The sequence below is a fragment of the Scyliorhinus torazame genome, chromosome 9 (genome assembly GCF_047496885.1).
Source record: "Scyliorhinus torazame isolate Kashiwa2021f chromosome 9, sScyTor2.1, whole genome shotgun sequence".
NCBI classification, from domain to species: Eukaryota; Metazoa; Chordata; class Chondrichthyes; order Carcharhiniformes; family Scyliorhinidae; genus Scyliorhinus; species Scyliorhinus torazame.
In genome coordinates this window covers 161,143,971-161,171,517 of record NC_092715.1, presented here as the reverse complement: position 1 = coordinate 161,171,517, position 27,547 = coordinate 161,143,971, and the positions used below count along the sequence as shown (strand labels likewise).

At 47.1% G+C, this 27,547-nt stretch overlaps 1 protein-coding gene across 10 annotated transcripts in view; it reads left to right on the top strand.

Annotated features, from left to right (window-relative positions):
- agtpbp1 (ATP/GTP binding carboxypeptidase 1) overlaps positions 1-27,547 on the top strand; it is a 462,243-nt gene that overhangs the window by 371,411 nt on the left and 63,285 nt on the right. The window contains exon 27 of one of the 10 annotated variants that reach the window (XM_072516703.1): positions 11,223-15,129. The exons of the other annotated variants lie outside the window; for them this stretch is intronic. Coding sequence (XP_072372804.1) covers positions 11,223-11,226 — 4 coding nt within the window. The 3' untranslated portion in view covers positions 11,227-15,129. Of the gene's footprint in view, positions 1-11,222; positions 15,130-27,547 lie in introns of those variants that run through there. 10 annotated transcript variants of the gene reach the window in all.

The window sequence follows — 27,547 nt, the reverse complement described above, 5'->3', positions numbered from 1 at the left end:
TGTAGACATAGTCAATGGATGGGAGGCAGGTTTGCGTGATGGACTGGGCTTTGTTCACCACGCTCTGTAGTTTCTTACGGTCTTAGGCCAAGCAGTTGTCATTTTAGAGTACCCAATTATTTTTTTTCCAATTAAGGGGCAATTTAGCGTGGCCAATCCACCTACCCTGCACATCTTTGGGTTGTGGGTGCAAAACCCACGCAGACACGAGGAGAATGTGCAAACTCAGGGCAGCACGGTGGCGCAGTGGGTTAGCACTGCAGTCTCACGGCGCCGAGGTCCCAGGTTTGATCCCAGCTCTGTGTCACTGTCCGTGTGGAGTTTGCACATTTTACCCGTGTTTGTGTGGGGTTCGCCCCCACAACCTAAAGATGTTCAGGGTAGGTGGATTGAACACACTAAATTAATTGGAAAAAAATGAATTGGGTACTCTAAATTTATTTATTTTTTTAAAAGAGAATGTGCAAACTCCACTCGGACAGTGACCCAGAGCCAGGATCAAACCCAGGTCCTCAGCGCCGCAAGCAACAGTGCTAACCACTGTGCCAATGTGCCACCCACAGTTGTCATATTAAGCTGTGATGGAGCCAGATAGGATGATTTCTATGGTGCATCTGTAGAAATTGGCAAGAGTCAATGTGGCCATGCTGAATTTCCTTAGTTTCCTGTTGCGCTTTCTTGGTCGTAGCGCGACGTGGGTGGACCAGGATAGATTGTTGATGTGCACACCTACGAATTTGAAGCTGTCAATTATCTCCACCTCGGCACCATTGATGCAGACTGGGGTATGTACGACACTCCGCTTCCTGAAGTCGATGACGAGCTCCTTGGTTTTGCTGACATTGAGGGCGAGATTGTTGTCGTTGAACCACTCCACTAGGTTCTCTATGTCCCTCCTGCACTCTAACTCATTGTTGTTTGAGATCCGACCCACAATGGTCGTGTCATCAGCAAACCTATGGATAGAGTTGGGGCCACATTTTGTCCCACAGTTGTGTGTGTATAAGGAGTATAGTAGGGGGCTAAGTATGCAGCCTTGCGCGGCCCAGGTATTGAGGACTATCGTGGAGGAGGTATCATTGTTTATCCTTACTGGTTGTGGTCTATGGGTCAGGAAGTCAAGGATCCAGTTGCAGAGGGACGAGAGGAGCTAAGTCCTAGATTTTGGAGTTTTGATATGCGGTTGGCTGGGATTATGGTGTTGAAGGCGGAGCTGTAGTCAACGAATAGGAGTCTGACGTAGGAGTCCTTGTTGAGATGCTCCAGGGGTGACTATAGGGCCAGTGAGATTGTGTCTGCTGTGGACAGGTTATGGCGGTATACAAAATGCAGTTGCTCAAAGCATTCTGGGAGTATAGAGTTGATATCTCTCATTACCAACCTCTTGAAGCACTTCATAGTGATGGATGTCGAGGCCACTGGACAGTAGTTGTTGAGGCACAATGCCTGCTTCTTCTTTGACACTGGTATGATAGTAGTCTTCTTGAAGCAAGTGGGAATCTGGGAATGGAGTAGGGAGAGGTTGAAGATGTCTGCGAGCATACCCGGCAGTTGGTCTGCGCAGGATCTGAGTGCACGACCAGGGACTCTTAATAGGACCTGTTGCTGTCCGTGGGTTCACTTTCAAGGGCCGATCTGACCTCTGAGGCTGTAGCGGTGGGTTTGGGTCTGTCCAAGGCTGTTAGGGCAGTTGACAACGGTTTGTTGGCTTCCTGCTCAAAACGAGCATAGAATGCATTGAGTTCATCAGGGAGGGATACTCGGCTTGCTTTGTACCTGTTAGATTGTTTAGCCTTGCTGCAACGGACGAGTGTGCACGTCATTAGCCTGTGACTCTAACTTAGTCTGGTATTGTTTCTTGGTGTCCCTGATGGCTTTGTGGAGGTCGTACCTAGATTTATTGTTTCGGTCAGGATCGCTGTCTTAACGCCTCCGACCTGGAATTCAGTAGGGAGTGGATCTCCCGGTTAAACCATGGTTTCCGATTGGAGCTCCCGAGAGAACTAATGTATTTAGGTACTTGCAGGTTTGCGACTGCTTAAGGGGATCCCTTTGTTTCTCATGGCACAGTTGTCCTTGCTCTTGGACAGGGTCCTGGCTCTAGCTGTGCTGGGTGACTGTAGGATTTCAGATATCTATGGTCAGATGTCAGATCCTGTCAACTGAGCAGGCTTCATTGAAGGAAGTAAAGAGAAAGTGGGAGGGTGAACTGGGTCCGGTGTTTGATTGCGGGGGGGGGGGGGGGGGTGCACTCTTCACAGAGTCAACTCCACCTCTTGTGCTAGGCTCAGCTTGATCCAGTTCAAGGTGGTGCACAGGGCTCGCTTGACCAGGGCGCAGATATGTGGTTTCTTCTCGGGGGTGGAGGATATGTGTGATCATTATGTTAAGGGACCGGCGAGCCATACGCTCATGTTTATGTCTTGCTCTAAGCTTGTAAGCTACTGGGTCTACTCTTTCAGCACTGTGTCAGAGATTTTGGGTATTCTGCTTGAGCTGTTCCATTGGTGGCTATTTTTGGTGTATTGGACTCACCAGTGCTGCAGACAGGGGTGAAAGTGCCAACACAAGTGGACAAGGTAGTCAAGGAAGCATACGGAATGCTTGCCTTCATTGGACACAGCATCAAGTATAAAAACTGGCATGTGATGCTACAGTTGTACAGAACCTTGGTACGGCCGTTCTTGGAATGTTGCGCACAATTCTGGTCACTGCACCACCACAAGGATGTGGAGGCTTTGGAGAGGGTGCTGAGGAGTTTTACCAGGATGTTGCCTGGGCTGGAGGGTGTTAGCTATGCGGAAAGGCTGAATAAACTTGGGACTGTTTTCATTAGATAGATGGAGGTTGAGGGGTGACCTGAGGGGTCTACAAGATTATGAGGGACATGGATAGAGTGGATGGGCAGGCACTCTTTCCCATGGTGGGGGGGTCAGTCACCAGGGGGCATAGGTTTAAGGTCCATGGGGCAAAGTTTAGAGATGTGCGAGGCAGGTTTTTTACGCAGAGGGTGGTGTAGTAACTCATTGCCAGGGGAGGTTGTGGAAGCAGATATATTAACAGCGTTCAAAAGGCATCTTGACAAATAAATGGATAGGATGGGTATAGAGGGATACGGCACAAGGAAGTGCTGAGGGTTTTGGTCAAGGTTGGTATCATGACCAGTACAGGCTTGGAGGGCCGATGGGCCTGTTCCTGTTCTGTACTCTTTGTCCTTGCCTTCACCTCATTAATAGCTCGGAGGCGAGTTCTACTCGGATGGACGTCCCCAGTACCACCCAGTGCCTCTGCCCGGCTGGGTGATCTGAAGGTATTTTTGTACCTTGAGAAGGTTAAATATACCATGAGGGGGTTGATGGAAGGGTTTCATCTCCTTTTTCGGGGAATTGTTTGCTGTTAATTGTGGGGAGGGAGGAGTTGGGTTTGTTTATGGTGGTTAGGTTTGAGGGAGGTAGTTGTGGGTGAGTGTATTTGCCATGGTGTTTATGTTATTTTGTTTTACCTTGTGAAAATGAAAAACTTTGCTGAATAAAAATATATATATTTTTAAAACTGATTCCAAGAACTCCAAGACTGAAGATGATCTTGAGAAGGAGGAGTCTGAATCTAATAGCAATAGCTGTGATGAAGATTCGGACAAAAACACTGAATCCGATTTGGAATCTGGGGCGATATTCTCCATAATCGGCGCGATGTCCGGCGCCAAAAACGGTGCAAATCAGTCCGGCATCACGCCGTCCCAAAGGTGCGGAATCCTCCGCATCTTGGGGGGGCCGAGCCCTAGCCTTGAGGGGCTAGGCCTGCGCCGGACTGATTTCCGTCCCGCCAGCTGGCGGGAAAGGCCTTTGGTGCCCCGCCAGCTGGCACGGAAATGACATTGCCGGGCAGCGCATGCGCGGGATCGTTAGCGGCCGCTCACGACATCCCCGTGCATGAGCAGTGGAGGGGGTCTCTTCCGCCTCCGCCATGGTGGAGACCATGGCGAAGACGGAAGGAAAAGAGTGCCCCCACGGCACAGGCCCGCCCGCGGATTGGTGGGCCCCGATCGCGGGCCAGGCCACCGTGGGGGCACCCCCCGGGGCCAGATCGGCCCGCGCCGCCTTGTCCCGCCGGTAAGAGAGGTGGTTTAATCCACGCCGGCGGGACAGGCATTCCAGCAGCGGGACTTCGGCCCATCCAGGCCGGAGAATCGCTGGGGGGGGGCCCGCCAACTGGCACGGCGCGATTCACGCCCCCGCCGAATCTCCGGTGCCGGAGAATTCGGCAACCAGCGGGGACAGGATTCACGCCAGCCCCCGCCGATTCTCCGACCCGGTGGGGGGTCGGAGAATCTCGCCCCTGACTCTGAAGGAATGTTAACTACTGCTACTGGATAGACCTGTCACTAACTGATCTTGAACAGATGGCAAGTAATTCTTCCAAAATTAAGAAAGAAGACAGCAAATCGGAATAAGAAAGTGAGTTGTACTTTCCTAAAGGTAACTAGTTGCAGCCTCTTGCAATAAACACATTGCCATTCCACTTCAGGTGCAAATATTTCCCAGAGAATGTCTGTTTTGAAGGAAAATATACACAATGGAATGGCATCAGCTATTCAGGATGAGGACAGCAAGGACTATGAAGTGACACCAAGCAAACGGCTAATTAACCCATCTCATTTGAAAGGTCCGCAGTGCTTCTTCAATTTAAAGGAAGCAAATAGCAAAGGAGATAAAATAATTAGTGATCTCTTCCTCTTGAAAATGAAGGGGAAAATGGACGAAGAACCATGCAGTGATTCTGCAACCACATCTGTTAACAAAAAACAGTCGGGTCATGGAACCCACAATGTGCTATCCCCTGATTCTGATAATGATGTGAAATGTAGTTGCAGGCCACCGCCATTTAAAACAACAATGTCTCTTCAATTTAACACGTCCACCATGGACACTCCTAGCAACAGGCTTCACCTTGGTATGACTAAAAGTAGAGAAGAAACGTTGAAATTGGGAAAGCACAAATTGGATGAGTCCGTGCTACAAGTGGAAACAAAAGCTGTGACTACAAAGACTGATTAAGAGCTAAAAGATGTAAAACAAAGAATGGTGCATATAAAGCCAACCAACAGCTAAGATCGAACCCTCAGCCTTACTTGTCGCTGAAAGTAACCATGTGAAGGAAAAGAGAGGATGGAAAGCTGGAGGGGTTGAAAAGTATTTATTGACTAAAAGTGAACCAAATATTTCCCTCAGCATTGATAATACTGCTTACAGTTTGGCTGCCGAAGATCCTTGAAATTTGGATATACATTTATTGGACAATCAGAGAAGACTGGCCGCATTACCTGAGAGATGAAGAGGCATAAATTAGAAGAAACCCATTCAGAGGCCTCCCTCTAATTTGAATAGTCAGAAACCTAACAAAGGGAAGCACACTGTCTTTGATTTGATGGAGAGAGTGAAAATAAGGCACTGTTTGAAGATATTAGATGGAGTTATAAAACCAAAGATGCAAACCTACCAGCAGAAGGAGAACAGAGAGAAGATCTAATAAAGATACTGAAAAAATATAGACAGATTTGTAGGGAGACACCAGAGTGCACTACCTTAACTAGTCATGATGAAGACATGGGAAACTCCGAACCAATAAAGCCACATCCGTCTCGACTAAAACCACAGAGACAGGCTTGAGACTGAAATACAGTGCATGTTGGATATGTTGCAGAAATAAGCAAAAACACTTTGGTTACAGAATGCTGAAGTAGAGTTTAGGAGATTTGAAGGTCACATTAATGAGCAAACAGCACCGGACTTTTACAGACCATTTAAAATGGCCCCAGATGCCAGTGACCTAGGGGTAGGGACAATGCCACTACAAGATGATGGTGCAGGAATAGAGGCGCCAGTGGGATATTTTTCAAAAAAACTAAGTCCATTCCAAAGAAAGTATTCCACCATTGAAAAGGAAGCCTTAGCATTGCTACTAGCTCTCCAGCACTTTGAATTATATGTCCCACCTGACAATAAACAAAGTTTAGTTTCTACGGACCATAATTTGCTTGCATTTCTAGAAAAGTTTAAAACATGAAATGCAAGATTATTCCGTTGGAGTTTATTATTATAATAGCTCAATGTTAAAAGTGTGCAATCCCCGGAAAGCATAGTGCTTTGGCATGGGTTGAAGGGCTGACTAGTTAGCAGTGTAGAGACTGGGAAGGGAACTTATAGAGTGGGGATGGATGACTGGATATGTGTTTGTGATTTATGTCTTGAATACCTCATAATGAAATATTCGTGCCCTGACTTTCATTCTCTTTAGGGAGGGAGGTATGTAAGGGACCTTCCTGTTTACTCCTTTATTTCCAATTTCTTTATTTTTGCTGTTATCATTTCGATCTATGGATGCTTAATGGACTTGTACCTTTAAGTTGAACAGGGGAAGAAAGGAACTCAAAAGTTACAAAATGGTTTGGGTGTAGATTGGCTAAGTGTATTCAACTGTTCTTGGGGAAATGTGAGTGAGGGGTGGTAGGAGAGAAGGGAGGAAGGCAGTGACCTCGAATGGGAGCCACCATGCTAGCAGGTAGGCTAGTTAACGGGGGATGATCTGTGGGGATGTTAGCTTTCTTTTTCCTTGCTTATGGAGAGAGGGGGGGATGCTGAGTTTGTGTGGTTGTTTTTTTTTCTAATTTACAGTACCCAATTTTGTTTCCAATTAAGGGGCAACTTAGCGTGAGCAATCTGCCTACACTGCACATCTTTGGGTTGTGGGGATGAGACTCACGCAGACATGGACAGTGACCCAGGGCCAGGATCGAACCTGGATGCTCAGTGCCGCGAGGCAGCAGTGCTAACCACTCCACCACTGTGCTGGACTGTGACACAGTTGGTTAAGGGGGGATGGCGGTGGACAACTTGTGGAGGGCCAGAGGATGAGTGAGGCGTTGACCTCGGGGCACTGGTTAAAGAGGGGCTATGGTTGATTGAGGACGCAGGGAGACCCCCCACCTGGTTGATTACGTGGAACGTTTGGGGTTTAAATGGGCCGATTAAAAGGTGTCATTTTAAGGAATTTGAAGGCGGACGTGGTGTTTCTTCAGGAAATGCATTTGAAGGTGGGGAACCAGAAAAGGTTGAGGAAGGATTATGTGGGGCAGGTATTCCATTCTGGGTTGGATATGAAGACGAGGGGACCAATAAGAGGATGGCTTTTTAAGAGTATAGTGAATGACCCTGGGGGTCGATTTGTGATGGTGAGTGGGCGGTTGCAGAGGGTGCGTGTGGTACTGGTGAATGTGTATTCCCCAAATTGGAACGATGTAGAGTTTCTGAGGTGGGTTTATGGCAAATATTCCGGACCAGGGCATGCATCGACTAGTTATGGGGGTGGTTTTAATATGGTGCTGGACCCTAGGTTGGGCTAGTTGTGTCCCAGGTCCCTGAAGGTGTTGGCCATGGCAAGGGAGCTGATGGGGTTTATGGAACACATGGGAGGGGCAGACCTGTGGTGGTTTGAGGCCGAAGGCGAAATAAATGTCATACTTCTCGCACGTCCACCGGGTGTACTCCCAGATTGACATCTTTGTCCTGGACAAGGAGGGCGTGGTTGCATCAGAGTACTTGGCAATCGTGGTGTCTGACCACATGCAGCATTGGGTGGATTTGTGGGTGGCAAAAGGGAGGCCCCAATGGGCGCCCTGGAGGTTGTATGTGGGGCTATTGGTGGCTAAGGAGATTTGCAAAAAGATAAGGGTGGCTATCTGGTACTATGTGGATCAGAATAAGACTGGAAGGGGGTTTCTGGGTGATTGGAGTCCCTGAGGTTGGGGGAAGTGGAGAGGGCAGGGTTGGAGGAGATGAAGGTGGCGATTGGGGGGGAAGCGGGCAAGGAAGGTGGCAGGGCCGGATGGGTTCCCGCTCAAATTTTATAAAAGATTAAAGGATAGACTGGTGCCGTTGATGGTGGGAATGTTCAAAGACACGATGGACAGGGGTGGCTTGCCGCAAATGATGGGGCAGGCCTCCATCTCTTTGTTCCTTAAGAAAGACAAGGATCCGGCGGAGTGTGGATCACACAGGCCTATATCTCTTTTGGCCTTATGATTGGAGGGGTGCCCTCTGAAGGTGATTGGAGTTCTTAAAGGGCAGGCAGTTATCCTCGAATGTGAGGAGACAGTTAAATGTGGTGCTCTCTCCGGCAGAGGGAAGGGAGACTGAGATGGTGGTGGCGTTGGATGCGGAGACGACATTTGATTGGGTGGAGTGGAGTTATTTGATGCCGGTAATGGAGAAATTTGGAATTGGGCCGAAGTTTGTGGCGTGGGTGCAGCTGTTAGAAAGGGAGGCAATGGCGAGCGTGCGTACGAATAGTATGGATTCAGGGTATTTTGCATTGCACCGTGGCAGGGATGCCCATCTGTCCGCATTGGCTATAGAGCCTTTGTACATTTTGTTGAGGAGCTCGGGGTTGTGGAACGGGATAGTGGGGGGGAGGGGAAGTGTAGCATATGGTGTCCTTGTATGCGGATGACTTATATATTTCGGAGCCGAGCTCTTCGGTGGGGAGAATAATGGGGTTGCTTCAGCGATTTGGGACGCTAAATTATATTTGTGAAAATTGATTACTTTATGGTCTCCCTTCTGGGAGAGGGAGGGGGGCTGCCTTTTTGTTTGGCAGTGTCTCACTTTAGGTATTTGTGGGTGCTGGTGGCCCGGGCTTGGGCAGGGCTTCGGAGGTTTAATTTCACTAGCTTGGCGGGGAGGGTGAAGGCTGACTTGCTGAGGTGGGACAATCTCCCTCTGTCGTTGTCGGGCCGGGTACAGGCAATAAAGATGCATGTTTTGCTGCAATTCTTGTTCTTGTTTCAGTGCCTGTCGGTCTTTTTGCCCAAGACTTTTTTGAAGGGGGTGGACAGGCTGACCTCTTTGTTTGGGCGGGGAACGTGGCTAGGATTAGGAATGTGATACTGCAGAGGAGACAGCGAGAGGAGGGTGCTAAGTCTCCCAAATTTCATGGATTACTATTGGGTGGCAAATGCAGAGAAGGTTCAGGGATGGAATAGGGAGGTGAGGGCTTTGTGGGTGAGGGTGGAGGGCAGATCTTGCAGGAGGTCAGGGTTGCAGTTGCTGGCAATGGCACCGCTCCTGATGGCCCCAGGGAAGTATTTGGTGAGTCCAGTGGTGGTGGCGACGCTGAGATCTGGAGGCAGTTTAGGCAGCAGTTTAGGTTGGGAGCTGGGTCAGTGTGGATGCCAATTGGGGGAATCATGGATTCCAGCTGGGAAGGATGGATGCAAGGTTCCGTGTATGGGAAGAGGAGGGGATTAAGGAAATAAGGATCTATTTTTAGGAGGGTGATTTGGGAGTCTGGAGGAGCTGGGTGAGAAGTTTGGGCTGACACGGGGTGAAGGATTCGGGTATTTGCAGGTGCGGAACTTTGCGAGGAAGATTTTCCCCGCATTCCCGATAGCGCCTGTCACCTCGTTGCTGGAGGCGGTACTGTCGGAGGTGGGGAAGGGGGCTGGAGAGAGGGGCGTTGTCTCCGTGATTTACGGGAGGATTTTGGAGGAAGGTGGGGTGTCCATGGAGGGGGTTAAGGCGAAGTTGGAGGAAGAGTTGGGGTGACGCTGGGGGAGAGATTGTGGTGTGAGGTGCTGCATAGGGTAAATGACTCGACTTGTGCCTGAGGCTGGGGCTGATACAGCTGAAGGTAGTGCACAGGGTGCACCTTTCAAAATACAGGATGAGCCTGCTGTTCAAAGCGGTGGAGGATGTCTGTGAGCGATGTGGGAAGGGCCGGCAAATCATGTGCTTATCTTTTGGTCCTGCCCGAAGCTGGAAAAGTTTTGGAGGATGGTGTTCAGCACCATTCCCAAGGTATTACATGTGGATGTGGAGCCCAGTCCCCTAGAAGCCATATTCGGGTGTCGGACAGCCAGAGTTGCAGGCGAGAGGGGGGCAGATATTTTAGCCTTTGCCTCGCTGATTGCTCGCAGGCAGGTCTTTTTGGGATGGAGGTCAGCTTCTCCACCCTGCGCATCGACATGGCGGGGGACCCATTGGAGTTTTTAACCCTGGAAAAAATGAAATTTGCTCTAAGGGGGTGCAAGTGATGGGTTCCACAATTGTTGGGCTTTGTTTATCTTGCATTTTGGGGAGTTGGTTACCGTTGATTGCTTTTGGGGGTTTGTGGGGTTGCTGTAAATTGTAAAAATGCTGAAAATCTGTGGAATAAAAATACCTTTTTAAAAAAAAACCAGCCTCCGTTTGACACCTTTTCGCCACCCCAAAGCACCAGTATTGAATCGAATTGGCATTTTGAACAGTAATGTAGGTTTAGAAATGGGAAGCAGTGCGAGACTGAGCCAGGAAGCGAGAGATTGAGCAAGTGGGTGGACTGGGCATAGGGAGAGCCTGAAGTCAGAGATCAGGCACGGGATTGGCTACGAGTCGGAGATCAGGGAGGGGAAGAGGCTGCAAATCAGGTGATTGTGCACAGAGTTTGGGCATGGAGAGAGGCTGCTCCAAATTAGTGCCAATTGGGTCACTTGGGAAGTGACAGTAAAATAAGTCTCCCAATGCTCAATGAGGTTTCAGCCCTATTAACATATTCATGTTAAACAAAGCAATGTTAACTGGGTGTAGTGTATTACTTCTTTAAATTGTGGAACAAGGGGCTTTTTTCACAGTAAAATAAAAGATTATTATTATTAAAATACCTGCCCTTCCCTACAAAGTAAAGCCCTGAGCTTGAAACATGAAGTTTATGCCCGATACTATTTTAGAACAACGGTAACATTATATTTTAATGCTTTAGCTGAATGCTTACTACATTTGTTAAAGCAAATGAATGATATTTTTCCCTATTTTGATTTTTTCTAAATTGGATGACTTCTTGGGGAAATTAGAAAGTTGATCTTTTGTGGACCTGCAAATCGATTTTCTCCATGTCCACACTCCTGAAATTTTTGTATACTATTTATTTTGCATCAGTGTTTTCCAAATAAAATTAAAATGTCTTTAAGGTATCATTAGCTGGAAAGAGAGAATAGTATTTATTGTGTAGATGCAGTACATATAACTATTCAGAGTTTGATTATAACTTCAGATTTTGATTACCAGTTGTAAAATTTTAGCTTCATTTAATCTTTGGGTTCCCGTAAAAATTTAATGCAGGTGCAAAAATCTTCAATACAATTGCATTCATTTAGGCACACTCGGGATTTTTTGTATTGTGTTTTTCAGATAAAATTGAAGATACCAATATAATCTTTGGCAGGTGCTATTTTTGAATGTGAATTCATTGTTCACGAATGTTCCTGCAGTTTATAAAGCAACATGACAGAATTAATCTGCCGAGGAGTCCTCTGCTTCAGAATAGAGCCTGTCAGATTGCAGTGGAACTGCAAGTAATAACTCTTGAGCATTGCGTCTAAAATAAAAGTACATAGGTCAATCAAAATCTTTCATGTATGTCCCCCACCCACTCCATTTGCTGGCCTACTTTCCAGGTTTTATTTTACATGTCTCAAGAATGTTGGTGTGTGTATTAATGTTACCATATAAATATCTGCAAATCAAGGAACCATGCATCATAGAAATGAAAATAATCTTGGTGATGTTTTTCTTCTTGTAAACTTTCCATTTGTGCTTGTGGGATTTTGCATGATATAAGATATATGTCTGATTTTGGATATTGCATAAGAGTTGGATGGAAACAGCTGTCCGCACCAGGGATTCAGTATAATTTTTTAACAGTAAGGCTTGTTAAAGTAAGTCAGTTTAGTGTTGTGGTATATACAGTAGGAAACAATTTATACCAATCTCGCTTATCTCAGTCAACTGAACATTTGACTGGCCTGCCCTTTCCAGCACATCCTTTGGGCAGAATATTTCAGATAGTGGTATTTCCTGCCCTGCCACTGGAAAAGAATGTAACTGCTCCTGACAGCTGCCCTGCATCCTCTTGAAAATATATTTTATTGAGGTATTTATATATTTGCACATCAAACACAACCACAAAACATAACAAGCCAACAGGGCTGCAAATAGTCAAACCAACTAAATACCTACCATCCCGCCTCCCGCTCCCCAGTTCCCCTACCTCCCCATTTAATCTCCTCTCCCACTGACTGCTGACATCTTAACTATTCTCGAAGAAGTCGATGCGACTGCCATCTCCAGGCAAACTGCTCCACAGATCCTCTCATGGCGAGCATTATCTTCTCCAGCCCAAGAAACTCTGCCAAGTCACTCACCCACACCCCCGGTTTCGGGGGCCCCCGAGTCCCTCCATTCTAATAAAATTCATCTCCGGGCTACCAGGGAGGCAAAGGCCACGACATTGGCTTCTCTCTCCCCCTGGACTCCGGGATCTTCTGACACTCTAAAGGTCGCCACTTCAGGACTTGGGGCCACCTTCACCTTCAAAACCTCTGACATAACCTCGACAAACCCCTGCCAGAATCCACCAAGCTTCGAACATGCCCAAAACATGTGGACATGATTCGCAGGCCCACCCGCACAACACCCACATCTATCTTCCACCCCTTCCTGGCCACCGTCATATGCGCCCTGTGGACCACCTTAAGCTGAATAAGGCTAAGCCAAGCGCACAACGAAGATGCATTCACCATCCTCAAAACCTTCTCCCACCCCCCAGCCTCCACCTCCCTCCCCAACTCTTCCTTCACTTACACTTCACTACCCCAATCAGGGCTCCCTCCCAATCCATCAACTCTTGTAAATTTCTGACACTTTACCCACCCCACCACTAGGTTTTTAACACCACCTTGACTTGCAGCCCCTGGAGCAGCAGTTGAGGAAAGGACGGTACCTGCTTCCGGACAAAATCCCTCACCTACAAATACCAGAACCCATTGCCGACAGGCAATTCTAATTACTCCACCAACCCCTCAAAGCTCTAGAAGCTGCACCCACCTGTTGCCACCCCCAAAACCCCCCGCCCAGCCCCCGGGACAAACATAATAATAATAATAATCGCTTATTGTCACAAGTAGCCTTCAATGAAGTTACTGTGAAAAGCCCCGAAACGCCACATTCCGGAGAACCGATGATTTCCACAGATGGCTGCCCAAACTGAAGACCCCTCCTGCCTCAGGTGCTGCCGCCACTGTCCCCACATCTTCAGGGTCGCCACCATTACCGAGAGTACTTGGCTGGCAAGAACGGTAAAGGTGCCGTCAACATTGACCCCAAACACGAGTCTTTACAAGAGGCTGCCTCCATCCGCTTGCATGCCGACCCTTTCCCCACTTCCTCACTATGGCTATATTTGCCGCCCAATAGTAGTTCATTAAATTTGGAATGGCGAGGGCGACATGGTGGCACAGTGGTTAGCATTGCCGCCTGTGGCTGAAGACCTGGCTTTGAATCCCGGTCCTGGGTTACTGTCCGTGTGGAGTTTGCACATTCTCCCCCCCACAACCCAAAGATGTGCACGGTAGGTGGATTGGCCACGTTAAATTGTCCCTTAATTGAAAAAAAATAATTGGGTACTCTAAATTTTTTTTTAAAAGAATTTGGAAGGTCAAACCCGCCCCCTCGACCCCGCTCCAGCAGCACCTTTATCACCCACAGGGCTTTACCTGCCCAAACAAACCCCGACATCGGCGCATTCACCTTCCTTTAAAAAAAAGCCTTTGAGATAAAGTTGGGGAGGATTCTGGAACACAAACCAGAACCTCAGGAGAACCATTATTTTCACCGCCTGCACCCGTCCCGCTAGCGCAAGCGGAAGCACATCCCACCTCCTAAAATCCTCTTTCATCTGTTCCACCAACCGAGCCAGATTCAGCTCATGCAGCTGCTCCCACCCTTGTGCCACCTGAATACCCAGATATCGAAAGTTCACCCCCTCCTTCTCCTGCCAGTCCATTGTCCCCTCATAATCCATCGCTTCCTCCGGTGTCCCAAAGTAAAATTCACGGCTGTTGTAGGTCACCCAGAAGCGAGCCGGGTATAGCACCCCAAATTTCACCCCCTTAAAGAGGTCAGCCTTCACTGTATTAAAGTCCGCTCTCCTCTTGGCAAGCTCTGCACCAAGGTACTGGTACACCGGAGGTTCACTACCCTCCCAAGGTACATTGCCTCGTCTGCCTGGCCCACCTCAGGATCCGCTCCTTGTCCAGAAACCAGTGCAACCGCATCACCATGCCTTCAGCGGCTCGTTACGCTGAGGCTTCCTCATTAGCACCCTGTGCGCCCGGTCCACCTCCAGGGGCCATTCAAAGACCCCCCTCTCCCAGCAACTTCCCAAACACCCTGACCAAATATGAGCCAGCGTCCGCTCCCTCACTGCCCTCCGGCAGCCCCACGATCCTCCGGTTCTGTCTCCAGGACCGCTTCTCCAGATCCGCCACCTTCTTCTGAACCCGCTTCTGGATATCATGCATCACCCCATCTCAGCCGCCAATGAAGTAAGCTGCTCTTCATGTTCCGCCACCGTCTCCCCCACCTTCTGGATCGCCTGGCTCTGAGACTCCAACCTCCTCTCCGCACGGTCGATCCCTGACTTCATCGGATCCGCCGTCCTCACCAGATCCTCCAGAGCCGCCTCCTCTGCTGGGTGATCTTCTCATTCAAGAAGTACACCAGATGCTCCATAGACCACTCAGATGTTAGGGCCGGTCCCTTACCCTCCGCCATCTTCCTCTGTGTCGCAGGCAAAGTTTCTCGCTCCAATAACTTCCTTCGCCTAAAACCACTCCTGGTCCACGAATCCATCATCCGGTGGACAAACTCTTCCACCACTCCCGCACCGTTTTCCATTTGAAAAGTCCGCCCATTAATCGGGGAAAATGTCCAAAAACTGCCACAAGCGGGAGCTACCAAATGTGTGACCACTCACACCATGGCCGCCACCGGACGTCCTGCCCTGCAGCCTCTTAATACTCTGTGGAGAGTTAATTGGCTGGGGATGAGGTCCTGCCTCGAGAGATCAACAGCTCTCTAATTGCAGCAACGCTAAATCTTAGACACTCATGGCATTATACCAAGTTCCACAGAACGAAGTGCGGGGAGCCCAGTGTGCAGATTACCCCAGCGCAATATCGGTGGAGTCAGGAGAAGGGACCCAGTTGGGAGTGGTGGGGGCATGAGAGGGATGGAGCACGGATTGCAAAAGCCAGAGTGGGGTGGGGGAAACACCTGGCCGGAGGGGGCGCAAACCTGTGGGGGAATGGAGGCGGTCCAGTCGAAAGGGAGACTGTGGGGGATATGCCCCATATCCACCTGTAAACCTAAAAATTGCAGCCAGACAGGAAGCGGCCCGTAAGTAACCATTATTTGGCCACTAAATGGCCTTGATTAGGACAGGGATGGGCAGGCTGCCCCCCCCCCCCCCCCCACTCCTGCCAGTGATGGATAGGTAGGTGTAGTGGGTAGGACACCCGTATAATTTAATGGGCCTGCCAGCAGGGTACTGTAATATTCTGCACCATTTCTAATTATTTCATCATGATTTAATTTCAATGCTGAAATGTTTAATATAATGCAATTTTAGAAGTAATATGAGATCACTTATCTGAATTGTTCACTGATCCAAACAGTGGTGTTGCCTGACCTCTATGGGTAAATGTGGTTCCAGATTCTTGAGAGGTTAAGAGCAAAGCAGAGGGAACAGGAAGACAAATCCCATTTTTCTCCAATTATTGGGGCACAATGTGATTTAGTTAAAAGAAGCAGGCTGTGATAGATCTTTTCATTCCTGAATAATTACCTTCTGTTATTGTAGCATAAAAGCTTCAAACAATTAATGTTCTAAATGTTGATTTGAGGTTATCAGAATAGCTGATGGACACAGCCCTTTAAAACACACTTGAAGAAAATATTACATCATATCAAAGAGCAGACAATGTTGGAATCCCTTTTTGATCTTTGAAAATATTACTTCTACTGTGTGTAATTTCTCTGATCCATAACTGTGACTCTGGAGTTCAATCTGAAATAGATGATGCAAGATTTTAATTGATCCTCAATTAAACTGAGTCAGGATTGACACTGATATAGCACTAAGGGGCTTTCATCATCTAGATTATGCAGCAGTGGTCAAACACCATTCAACCAACCTGATAAAGCGATCATTTGTGATTCAGATATTTGAAAACTGTTAAGAACACTATAATCAATATTTATTGAGCTTGGCAAAGTGCTTCATCACCTTAAATGGTAACCAAAGATCTTATTTATAGAAATGTCAATCACTGCTTCAGTATTGGAGTATTGACCAAAGAAATTGATGAAGAGGTGCATTGGCCTTGGAGTCTTTAGAGGTCATAACTCGCTCTTAAATGTGTTTATACATGTAGCGCGTTGAATAAAAATATGCCTTGTTTCAACAACGAGATTAGTCATTTTGTACTGTGACATAAAATTCAAAATCTATTTTGTTGTCATTCTTGCGCTCACAGCTACAATTTCAAATTCATATGTACAATTGTATTAATATTTATGAACAATCATTTTGTATATATTTAGCAGAATTTTTTTAAATAACTAAATATAACAATGTGAAAGAGTAAGCAAACTATGTGGTACATTATCAAGTGTAGTGACTGAATATGTAGACGAGAACAGCAGATATTTTGTGAATGGCAATATCCCAACAACATCAATGAAATAATTTGGCCTGTTTTTTTCTGCCGATTGAGGGAGGAATGATGAACGGGACACAGTGACAACTCCCTATATTTCAAATAATACAAATTACACTTTTAAGGCCCATCAAGCTGCTAAAACTGGAAGTTTTCTGAAGGATGGCACTTTCAGCAATTCAGCATACTGTTTAGCTCAACTGAAGTGTCCAGCTAGATTATTTACTCAGGCCGTAAAGTGGAACTTGAATTTACAAAGAAACATCTTGGAGATTAATTGTTCAACAATGTTCATTGATTGTGCATGTTCAATTGAGTTTTATTTATATTAAAGATTTCCAAATAAAAAGCTTCAGTTTAATAAGAAGGAATTCAAAATGTGCAACAATTTCAATACAATCCTAGTTTGTTTTATATGGGTTTTAAAACAGAATAGTCGGCAGTCCCAAACTGTAGTTTTTCTGCTGAAACACTAGAGGGTGCAGAATATGAATTTGTATTCCAAGTCCAAAGGCACTTAAGTCTGTCTTCAGTGCAGAATTAGGTTATAGTTGATCTTCTTCCAACTTGCCAACCCTGTCATTGCTTTTCTGCATTAATATTGTTTCTGTAAACAAACCGTCTGTTTTTAAAGAAAAATCCTGCAAGGCCCTCTCTATTTTCTTTAATCACCAGGGTTTGAATTTATAGGTACTAAAGAAATAGTAACTTGACTCTAGTACAAAGTTTTGCAATTTTTATTAAATGGATTCCAAATTACAAAAACAGATGTAGTGAGAGGTAATTGAACTGAAAACAACCAGAGTGTTTCCCTTGTCATTGAGCTATAATTTGACATGTCCCCGAGTTTGCGATATATGTGTTACAGGTACGGTATAAATGAAAACCAAGTAGATAAATATATTAGCCAGTTATAGAAATTTTAACTTTGTTCTAAGTGTTGACTTTGAATTATGAAAATTCTGTATGTACCGTATATATACAAACAATAATTGTGTTTTACTGTATACTCTATGTAGTTTGACCCTGAGCTGAATGTCAAAACCTCAAGTCTAGTTCATTGCCAGCCTCCTCTTACCTCACCCATCACTTCATTACTCCTTTCTTAGCGAAAAGTTCAATTTCCTAAAGATCTCCAATGCCTGTGTAGTATTCCATACTATTCCATCTGTCCTGCCTTCATCAGCCTTCACTACCTCAGCATCGCCAGTTTGTTGATTTTCAAAACCCTGAAGGATTGCAGCCTTGCACAGCTGTATCTCTTCAGCCTCCTTAACCCAGTTTTCATATTCTGTTTTGTTTATTTCATTGTATGTTCTGGCCTCATTTCAATCCCATTATCAATTTCCAGGGTTTTAATTGTTGTTCTCTAGTTTGGAAATCCCATTCTAAACCCTCTGCTTTCCTATTTCTCCCCACCCTAAAAACAAATTATTTGACCACTTCTAATTCTTTCCCTGCCTCCTTGACAATTAAACCTCCACAACTCCCATCTCTTGTGAAGAGCCATGTTTCATCTCATTAAAGGTGTTATAAAAGATATATGTTCTGTTAGCAGCAATCAATGCACCAACTTGCCAAATATCTTCAGGCCTGCCAAAATCCTCCCTGGAGCAGAAACTTTCTGATTTAGCTCCATGGTGAAGCCCCCTAACCACTGACTGATAAGTTGCCTACAAGTGCCTAAACAAGTTTCAATTTTCAATTCTCCAAGAGTAGTTAAATCATTAGACAATAAGACGTAGGAGCAGAATTAGGCCATTCGGCCCATTGAGTCTGCTCTGCCTTTCAATCATGGCTGATATATTTCTCATCTCCATATTACATTATTTGAAAGCTAAAAAAACTGAAAAATATGTTCTCATTTTCTGTCACATGCCTCTGATGCAATCTCCTACCACTAGACAGAGAGACTACCAAAATTATCTGAACACCTGATCTCTGAAACCTGGGAGTTTGGAGTGCATCTTATCCCAGGAATCTTTTGCCAGAAAGTAGGGCTTAAATATTACCCCCATTATCATCCAAGGCCCTGCCAGCCTCTATGTCCTCCTCGCCCCACTCCCAGTGAAACCAAACGCAAGGAATCATCTACTGAGCCAAATAATTTGAGACAAATTACAGAAGCTAAAACTGGAAAATAGTTTGGGGTTTCCTTAGCTCTTCGAAGTAACAATAGATTAACTAGGTACTCTGCAGAAACTTGCTCTCTTGAAAGTTCATTACAGGTGCAAAATCAGTTTTAAAGTAAGGGGGAGAAAAAGTCCATTATTGATCTACAAGCTAAAATTCAGAAACAGTCGCAATTGTCCTGTGAACAAGTTTGGTCTGCATAAAGGCACAATTACCTAGATTTGCTTACTGAAGGAACAGGCCACTAGCTGAACATCACAAACATAATCTATACTCCAACTATATTAATATTATTGAGACAACTTATTTTTACAATTTTGCAACATCCTAAGTTTAGCAGTGATGTCTGCTTGTAGAACTTTTAATACTGTTACGATCCCCAGAGAGTAATAACCTGAAATGAAATCCCCAAAGGAAGTAAGGAACCGATGGACGAGATTTCACTTTTTAAAACTTTTGCTGCAACAGTCAAACTCAAAATCAACATAAAATTAAGCATTAACAGACAATTTTTATTTCAATAGAAACAATGAAGCTCACTTCAAATAGTCGCTAGAACAAGGATAATTCTCATGCAATTCTCAGGATCACTCTCTGCACAAGTGTGCCACCACAAAGTCAAAGCCTTTGTGCCTCTGGTAGATAGGATTTCTTGCTTTTCCCTTAATTTGTCCCCTGAGTCAATTTCACCGGCAGCTATATTCCACCCAGATGCGGTTGACATCAACAAGGCATACTGCTGTGAACCTTCTCTTCCTCGGATCATGACAGTCCTGATGGCATAGCATTCCAGAACTCCTTTTCACACGACCAACCAACAACAACCTGGTTCACAGTCTGTTCATCTCTGGTACAAATGTCCAGCTCCTTGGTGTCCGTGAGCTATTCTCAACGTTTTTAGGTTTAATTTTGGCTAGTTTACATGGAGCTTCTCCAGGAGTTCTGTTTCCTTCTTGCTGTCGAACAGAAAACTGACTTTTATGTTGGAGGGATTTGTTTATTCTCTTAAATTCTAGGAGTTTTTGCTAGGTTCTGCAGCACCACAGGCTGAGACAAAATACCCCCCTTCTGTTACTTGTCTTCTGCCACTATCCTTTCTATCCATTCTTTCCTGCAGTCCTACCAGCTATTTCACTTTTTTTGAAACTGTTCAGATTAGCATATAGAGATAATAGGATCTGAGATAAGGAAGGCTGTGGAGAAAAAGGCATAAGCAGAGTGATAGAGAGAGGTCAGGGAAGAAACCAATTGGCCACAAATTTTCAGATGTGGGTACAGTGGGGCAAATGAAAAGGAGAATGATGAATGTAAGAAATTGATATATATATATATTGTATTATATTTATTTGGTGCAGTGATGTTTTAAAAGACTGGGTTAGGGTGTGAATGTATCTGCTGCAGTAATATTTTTTAAAATCCTGTTTTTTTTTTAAAAAAAAGACAGACTTTGTAGCTGCAATAGGTGTAATATAAGAAGTCATAAATGTGAGATCATCCTTCTTTCCAACCTGTATCTGTTTGCAAAGAGATGCCTAATGGGATTTTGTTATGCTTTCTGGGGAGTAGATTAATTAGAGACATTGGCCAGAATTCTCAGTTTCAGAGACTGTGCTCAGTTTCGGAGACTAAGTGCTGACACCGGCACTCAATCCCGGGAGTTCTGAGGCCTCAAAAGTGGCGGCGGTCCCGGGCCGTCCTAATAGGCTAGCAGAAGTGCCACGTGGAACTAGTGTAATTCCAATGAACGCTGGCATGAGATTCGCCAGGGTCAGGATTGGCACTTGAGAGCCTGACGAGCTGCAACCGCATTTATGCACTCCACTCTCCACACTCTCATTCCAGCCGCTAAGATACCATCCCGAAGAGTGGCCCCTAGATTTGCTGATGCTGAGCTGAAGCCCCTGCTGAATGCAGTGGAGGGGAGGCAGAACACCTTGCTCCCCGGAGTGGGAAAGAGACTGCCACCCACGGAAGTCAACCGGGCCTGGGCACAGGTGGCAGAGGCCATGAGCGCCATGGTCTCCAATATCAGGACCGGGCATCAGTGCCAGAAGAAGATGAACAACCTCCTCAGGGCCGACAGGGTGAGTCACGAGCTCTGTGCCACGGCACCAACCTCTCTCCCAAACCCCCTACACACATCATCACCCCCCCCCCCCCCCCCCCACCACCACCAATCACCAGGTGGACCGTGCGTCTTTGCTTTCTCTTGCATGGTCACCCGGCGACGAGATGGGTCCTTCCAGACACCCCAGCCACAACCCCGAGACTCATTCGGTGACGAGGCGGGACCTGATTTTTGAACTGCATCCCCAGCAAAAACCCCATGACACCCCGGCACACGTCCGGCACTATCTGGTGCGCACCACACACATGCTGTCGTACATCTGGTGAAGGTGGAAACCCCCAAGGGGGCGGATACAAGCGACGGCCCGACCCCAGGGAGTAGGTGCCCTCCAGACCGGTCTTGGATTTCTGGAAAGGTCAGTCCCATCAATGTTGGAGATGCATGCCCAGAGCTGGGGACTACATGAAAGGGTGTCAGCAACCATCCAGCGTCTGCAGGTGCAGTTGGAGGAGCAGGAGGCAATATAAACCATGCATATTACCCAGGCCAACACCGCATGGGTGGCGTCCGTGACGGAGGCCTTCGGTACAACAGTATCGGCTATAGGTCAAGATGTCTGAGACCTGAGGCACTCTGTGTGGGCAGTGACTGAGGCACAGGACAGGGCCGCCATGTCACAGGCAGCCATATACCAGGACCATAAGGACATCACCGCAGCGCTCCAGTGTGGCCCAATCACAATGGGTCATGGCTGCAGGTGTCTGACCATTGGCCTGGCACTGGCTGACTTGAAGCAGACACGGGGACCTGGATCAGTCCCTGAGCGACGTGGCACAGTTCCAGAGGGATGTGGCCCACTCCCTGTGTTCCATGGCCGCGAGCAAGGAGACCCTGGTCAAGATGAGCGGGAGGTGCTCCCACCGCATCACCATCCCAGGGAGTAGCCCAGAGGGCCATCAGGGAGGAGGAAGTGATGGGCTCCATGCTGGTGACTCCCACAGGAGAGGTGTCAAAACACCGCAGTACCCATGAGTATGCTCCACCTGTCCCTGCTGCATCCGATGGGCAACGGGCAGACCAGGGCCCCCAGATGACTGCCAGGCCCGGTCGCTCCAGAGGGTGGCCGCCAAAGGGGACCCCGGTCATATGGCGACAATCGCAGCCGGCCGCCTCCACTCCTGATGTATCGCCTGGGGACCCACCTAGACACTCTGTCTGAGGGGTCCAATGGCTGGGTGCAGAGGTATGCCGGGTGGGGGACCTGTGGTGTGGAGTGTGGGCATTGGAGGTGGACAGGGCCAGGGCCCCCAGGTTTGTTGGAGACAACCCTTGGAGGTGGAGAGGATGGGGCTAGATACTTGGGGGCGCCATGCTGCGGGAGGCCTACTCCGTGCATGACCCACCGCACGCCGCGGTACCCAGTCCGTTCCCCGCCCGGCACCTCCGCCACCCCAGGGGTTGGACAGAAGCAATGATGGAATGGCCAGCACACATGCAGGGATCAGATGTTGTTAAACAATGCAGATTAACAGAGTTCATCGCAGAGTGGGTCATCAACATCCTCCATTCCATGGCCCAGACCTACTGATACTGCTAACCCAAGGCCAGCACCCTGTAGTGAAGCAGGGAAGAAGCACGGAGGGGGTGCAGGGAGGATGGACGGGTGAGGAGGTGACTGGCCAGTAAGGGGTACAGGGAGGAGGTGGGCATGACGTTCGAGCTGCCGCTGGCCAGGTGCCTTAGTCGGCGAACCTGATGCGATTAGGGCGCCAAGTGAGCGATGACCCTAGTGCATACGTTGTATGGCCTCCTGTGCCTGCCCAGGCCCATGGCCTGCCCATCCTGGCCCTCCACTGCACTCTCCTCGTCTGACAAGGCCCGGTGTTCCTCCTTCCCCTCCCCCAGTATGCCGCCCCTCTGCCGCTCGATGTTGTGATGGACGCAACAGGCTACCCAGATGTGGGAGATTCTCCTGGGGCTGTATTGGAGGGCCCCTCCAGAGTGGTCCATGCACCTGAACTGCATCTTCAGGATGCCAATGGATTGCGCTCCTGGTCGCTGCATGGGCGCCGTTGTAGCGGTTCTCCTCGTTGGCCTGAGGTCTCCGGATAGGCGTCATCAGCCACAACAACAGCGGATAACCCCTGTCGCCCAGGAGCCAACTCCTCACCCAGGGGTGAGCCTCAAAGGTGTCGGGTACTGTCGAGTGCACCAGGATAAGGCATCATGCACGCTGCCCGGGTATCGGGCGCAGATGTGCAGCATGTGGTCACACACCAACTGCGTGTTCATGGAGTGGTAACCTTTCCAGTTTTTTGAAATACACCCCCTCATGCGATGGTGCTCGTAGGAGGACATGCGTCCCGTCGATCACCCACTGAACCTGGGGCATCCCAGCGATGGCAGCAAACCCCGCTGACATGGCAATCTGGTGGCCTGGGTCCATATTGAGGTTGTTGTGTTACACCAACCAAGCATACAGGGCCTCTATAATGGTGAGGGTTCACCAAGGTCTGTGAGATCCCTGACATGTCTCCACTCGGCACTTGGAAGGGTGCCGTCGCATAAAAGTTCAGGGTGACCATCATCTTGATGGCCACCGGGAGCGGGTGTCATTCCCCCATACCCCTGCTGTTCCGGTGACGCCATAATGCGGCAGATGTGCCAAACGGTCTCCTTGATAAGCTGGAGCCTTCGCCCCAGCAGGTCCTCGAACGACAAGCACTCCGGTACATACTGGGCCTGATGCGGCACCGCCTTACCATCTTCTCCTCGGCCTGTTGGGCGACTGGCTCTCCATCCGCAATGGCTGGCAGACATGTTAGCATGGTGTGTATCCCCGTGCTCCACCAGTGGGTTGCATGGTAGCACAGTGGTTAACACAGTTGCTTCACAGCTCCAGGGTCCCAGATTCGATTCTGGCTTGGGTCACTGTCTGCACATTCTCCCCGTGTGTGCGTGGGTTTCTTCCGGGTGCTCCGGTTTCACCCCACAATCCAAAGATGTGCAGATTCGGAGGATTGGCCATGATAAATTGCTCTTAGTGTCCAAAAAAGGTTATGTGGGGTTACTGGGTTACGGGGATTAGTTAAACATCGAATTTACAGTGCAGAAGGAGGCCATTTGGCCCATCAAGTCTGCACCGGCCCTTGGAAAGAGCACCCCACTTAAGCCCTCCACCCTATCTCGTAACCCAGTAACCCCACCCAACCTTCTGCCAATTCATACATTCCTGGATTAATACCCCTTGGTGTTTTCCCACCACTAATCACAGCTGGCTGGCTCTGATTGCTGGGCCAAACCCCCTCCCCTTTATTGAATGGGGTGAAATATCTACAGGTTTCTCATCCTCTGGGCGCAATGTATATTGGAAGATTGTAGCCTGCACCTACACCGCTTCCACCTTTACTTTTTTCCACAACCGAAGGAGCATTCCATCTAGCCAGGTGACATTTCTAATGAGAGCGCTGCATCCTTTTAAATACTTCTCTTTTGTCTACTTGCATCTTATTCAATTTCTCTACTACTTACTCCTTTCCTGTAGCATTGACAGCATCCTCTTTGAGAAATAGATGCTAAATTTTCATTGAATGCCTGAACCATGTCCTGTGCCTGCATCTCCTTTTACTTTCTTAATTAGTTCCACACTGCCTTTGACTACTCTTTTCCCCTTTGGAAGCAAGAGATAACCAAAAGTTAGGCAGGGGAAGACTGGTGTGAGGGATATACACAAAAAATGACAGAGGCAGCAGTATTATAGAGAGGTTAAAGATCATGCCTCACAACGCTGGGGCCCCTCCGGCCTTAGGTGACTATGTGGAGTTTGCACATTCTCCCCATGTCTGCGTGGGTTACCTCCGGGTGCTCTGGTTTCCTCCCACAATCCAAAGATGTGCAGGTTAGGTGGGGTTACGGGGATAGGGTGAGGGAGTGGGCCTAGGGAGGGTGCTCTTTCGGAGGGTCGGTGCAGACTTGATGGCCAAATTACCTCCTCCTACACTGTCGGGATTCTATGTGCTATTTTTTTTAGATGTCATCACAATTAGGGTGCTGTATCCGCAAAGAGCTATTACACTTGTATGTTACACAATGTGCTAAGCATGTGATATGCATGAAAACAAAAATCCAGTTGTTTCAAATGTACAATATACTCTTGTACCAGCAGGAAATATTTACTGACTTTTAAGTATTTCAAAGAGCAGAATAAAAGCCAGTCTGTCTTGGCTGATCTGAGAACCTCGTGAGAGCAATAAACTACCAATCGGCCTCTGAGGGCACAGCATAGCACAACTCATACTATAAAGGAGAAATACCAAGATACAGCCATATTTTAGCAGCAGACTAAGACCTAGTGATATAATGTTCATGTCCTTATTCTGTGATGTAACGTGAGTATTTTAATAGATTTTTAAAAAATCATCCAAAGAGCACCTATGACCTTTTGGTTCACATTTCTGACAGGGAGGGTCTTGTGAAAAATAGCCACATGGATGGCATCAGGGGCTGCCAGCACTTGGGACAAGACCTTTGGAAAATTTAGCACCTTTGGGAGATGTGAAGAAGATTTAAAAAGAAAGGAAGGAGTTTTTTAACCATTCAGTCTCATAGTAAATACATAATTATTAATAATCGCTTATTGTCACAAGTAGGCTTCAATGAAGTTACTGTGAAAAGCCCCGAGTCGCCACATTCCGGCGCCTGTTTGGGGAGGTCGGTACGGGAATTGAACCCGCGCTGCTGCCTTGTTCTGCATTACAAGCCAGCTGTTTAGCCCACTGTGCTAAACCAGCCTCATACCAATGCTAATTCTTTTAATTAGTGAAGCATGTCATTTTTTCTGATGTTTTATCATAATTTATGAAAATTTTCGGATGGAGACTGACTTGTAAGACCTCATAGATGGTAATCTCCAGCTTACTCCTGATGCCACTTTCTAGCGAGTATATAGGAGCACAAAGCTGATGAACATGTGGCAAGAGAATTACTGCAGCAGAGAGGTCTTTAAATTCCCGGAACATTGGGACTGGTTTGGGGGAGTGAGTCCTATGCTGACCAGGCAGGTTGCACCTCCAAGGAACTGGGACCAGTGTCCTCACAAGGCAGTTTGCCAGTGCTGTCAGGAACGGTTTAAACTAATTTGGCCAGGGTGTCGCATTAGAAAAAATTTGATTTAATTTATTGTCACGTACCGAGGTACAGTGAAAAGTACTGTTCAGTGTACAGACTAGACAGATCGTTCCTTACATGAAAAAAAACATAGGACATACATAAATACACAATGTAAATACATAGCCAATTTGCACAGACTGGAAGAGACCGATTGCACTAGAGTAAGAAAAAGTAAGGTATCATGTAAAGTCAGACTTGAGAGAATGCAATACAGTAAAATTTATGTTTATAGCATCTGTATGAAAATGCTCGAAGTGTGGTAAATAAGGTTGATGAGCTGAAGGTGCAAATAGCCAGATGCGACTATGCTATTATGGTTATAATGGAAACCTAGCTCAAAAAAAGGAGGACTGGGTACTAAGTACTCCAGGATACAAGGTGTTGAGGAAAGATAGGGAAAGAAAGAGAGGAAAAGGGTTGATTGAGGATAATATTATAGTGCTGGAGAGATGGGATGCCCTAGAGGAGTCGAGGACAGAATTAGAGTAAAGAAACAGTAAAAGTATCATTACACTTCTGGCTTCACCTAGTAGATAAGATATGGAAGAGCAGATTTGCAGGCAAATTACAGAATTAAAAAAAAAAAAAATTTAGAGTACCCAATTCATTTTTTCCAATCAAGGAGCAATTTAGCATTGCCAATCCACCTACCCTGCATATATTTTGGGTTGTGGGGGTGAAACACACAAAAACACGGAGAGAACGTGCAAACTCCACATGGACAGTGACCCAGGGCTGGGATCAAACTTGGGACCGTGACGCCGTGCGACAGCAATGCTAACCACTGCCCCACTGTGCTGCCTGGGAAATTACAGAATAACAAAATCTATAGAGTAGTGATAATGGGAGACCTTAGTAGAATATAAACTGGGATCGCGATATTGAAGGAAGCATTACTGGATCTGATATGGGGGAAATGAGCTGGGTCAAGTGCTGGTAGGGGGACGTTAAAGGGACAGTGAGCATAATATTATACGGTTTATGTTAGCTCCATGGAAAAAGGAAGAGGAGCAATCTAGAGTAAAAATAAACAACGGATAGACCAATTTCCATCGAGTAAGAATGGGTCTGTCCCAAGTAAATAAGAATCCGAGAATTGGCAGGCAAAACTGTAATGAAACAATGGGCTGATTTTGAAGAGGTTTTGGTGCAGTTGAGAACAATCAAAGCCAGAGAATGCTGGACGACAGAAAAGTGGTGCGTAAGATGAAACAGAGAAGGGAACTATATGAGAGATGTCAAGTGATGATACAAATGAGAAACGAGCTGAATATAGAAAGTTCAGAAGGAAGAAGAACAGGAAATAAGAGAGACAATGAGAAAGTGTGAGAAGAGACTGGCAGCTAACATAAAAGGAAATCGGTAAAAAGGTAGAAGAGGAAGCTTGGGCTGATGAAGGACCAGGGAATGAATCCATGCAGAGGACAAGGCTGAAGTATTTATTGAGTAAGTGCATCTGTCTTTATCAAGAAAGGAAATACTGGAAAAGGCAGAACTTAATGTTCTTCCCCATGATAAATCAAGTGGTGGGACATTTAATCAGCCAGGAGGATGGCAGGTGGTGACTCTGTTGCCTTTCCACCCAT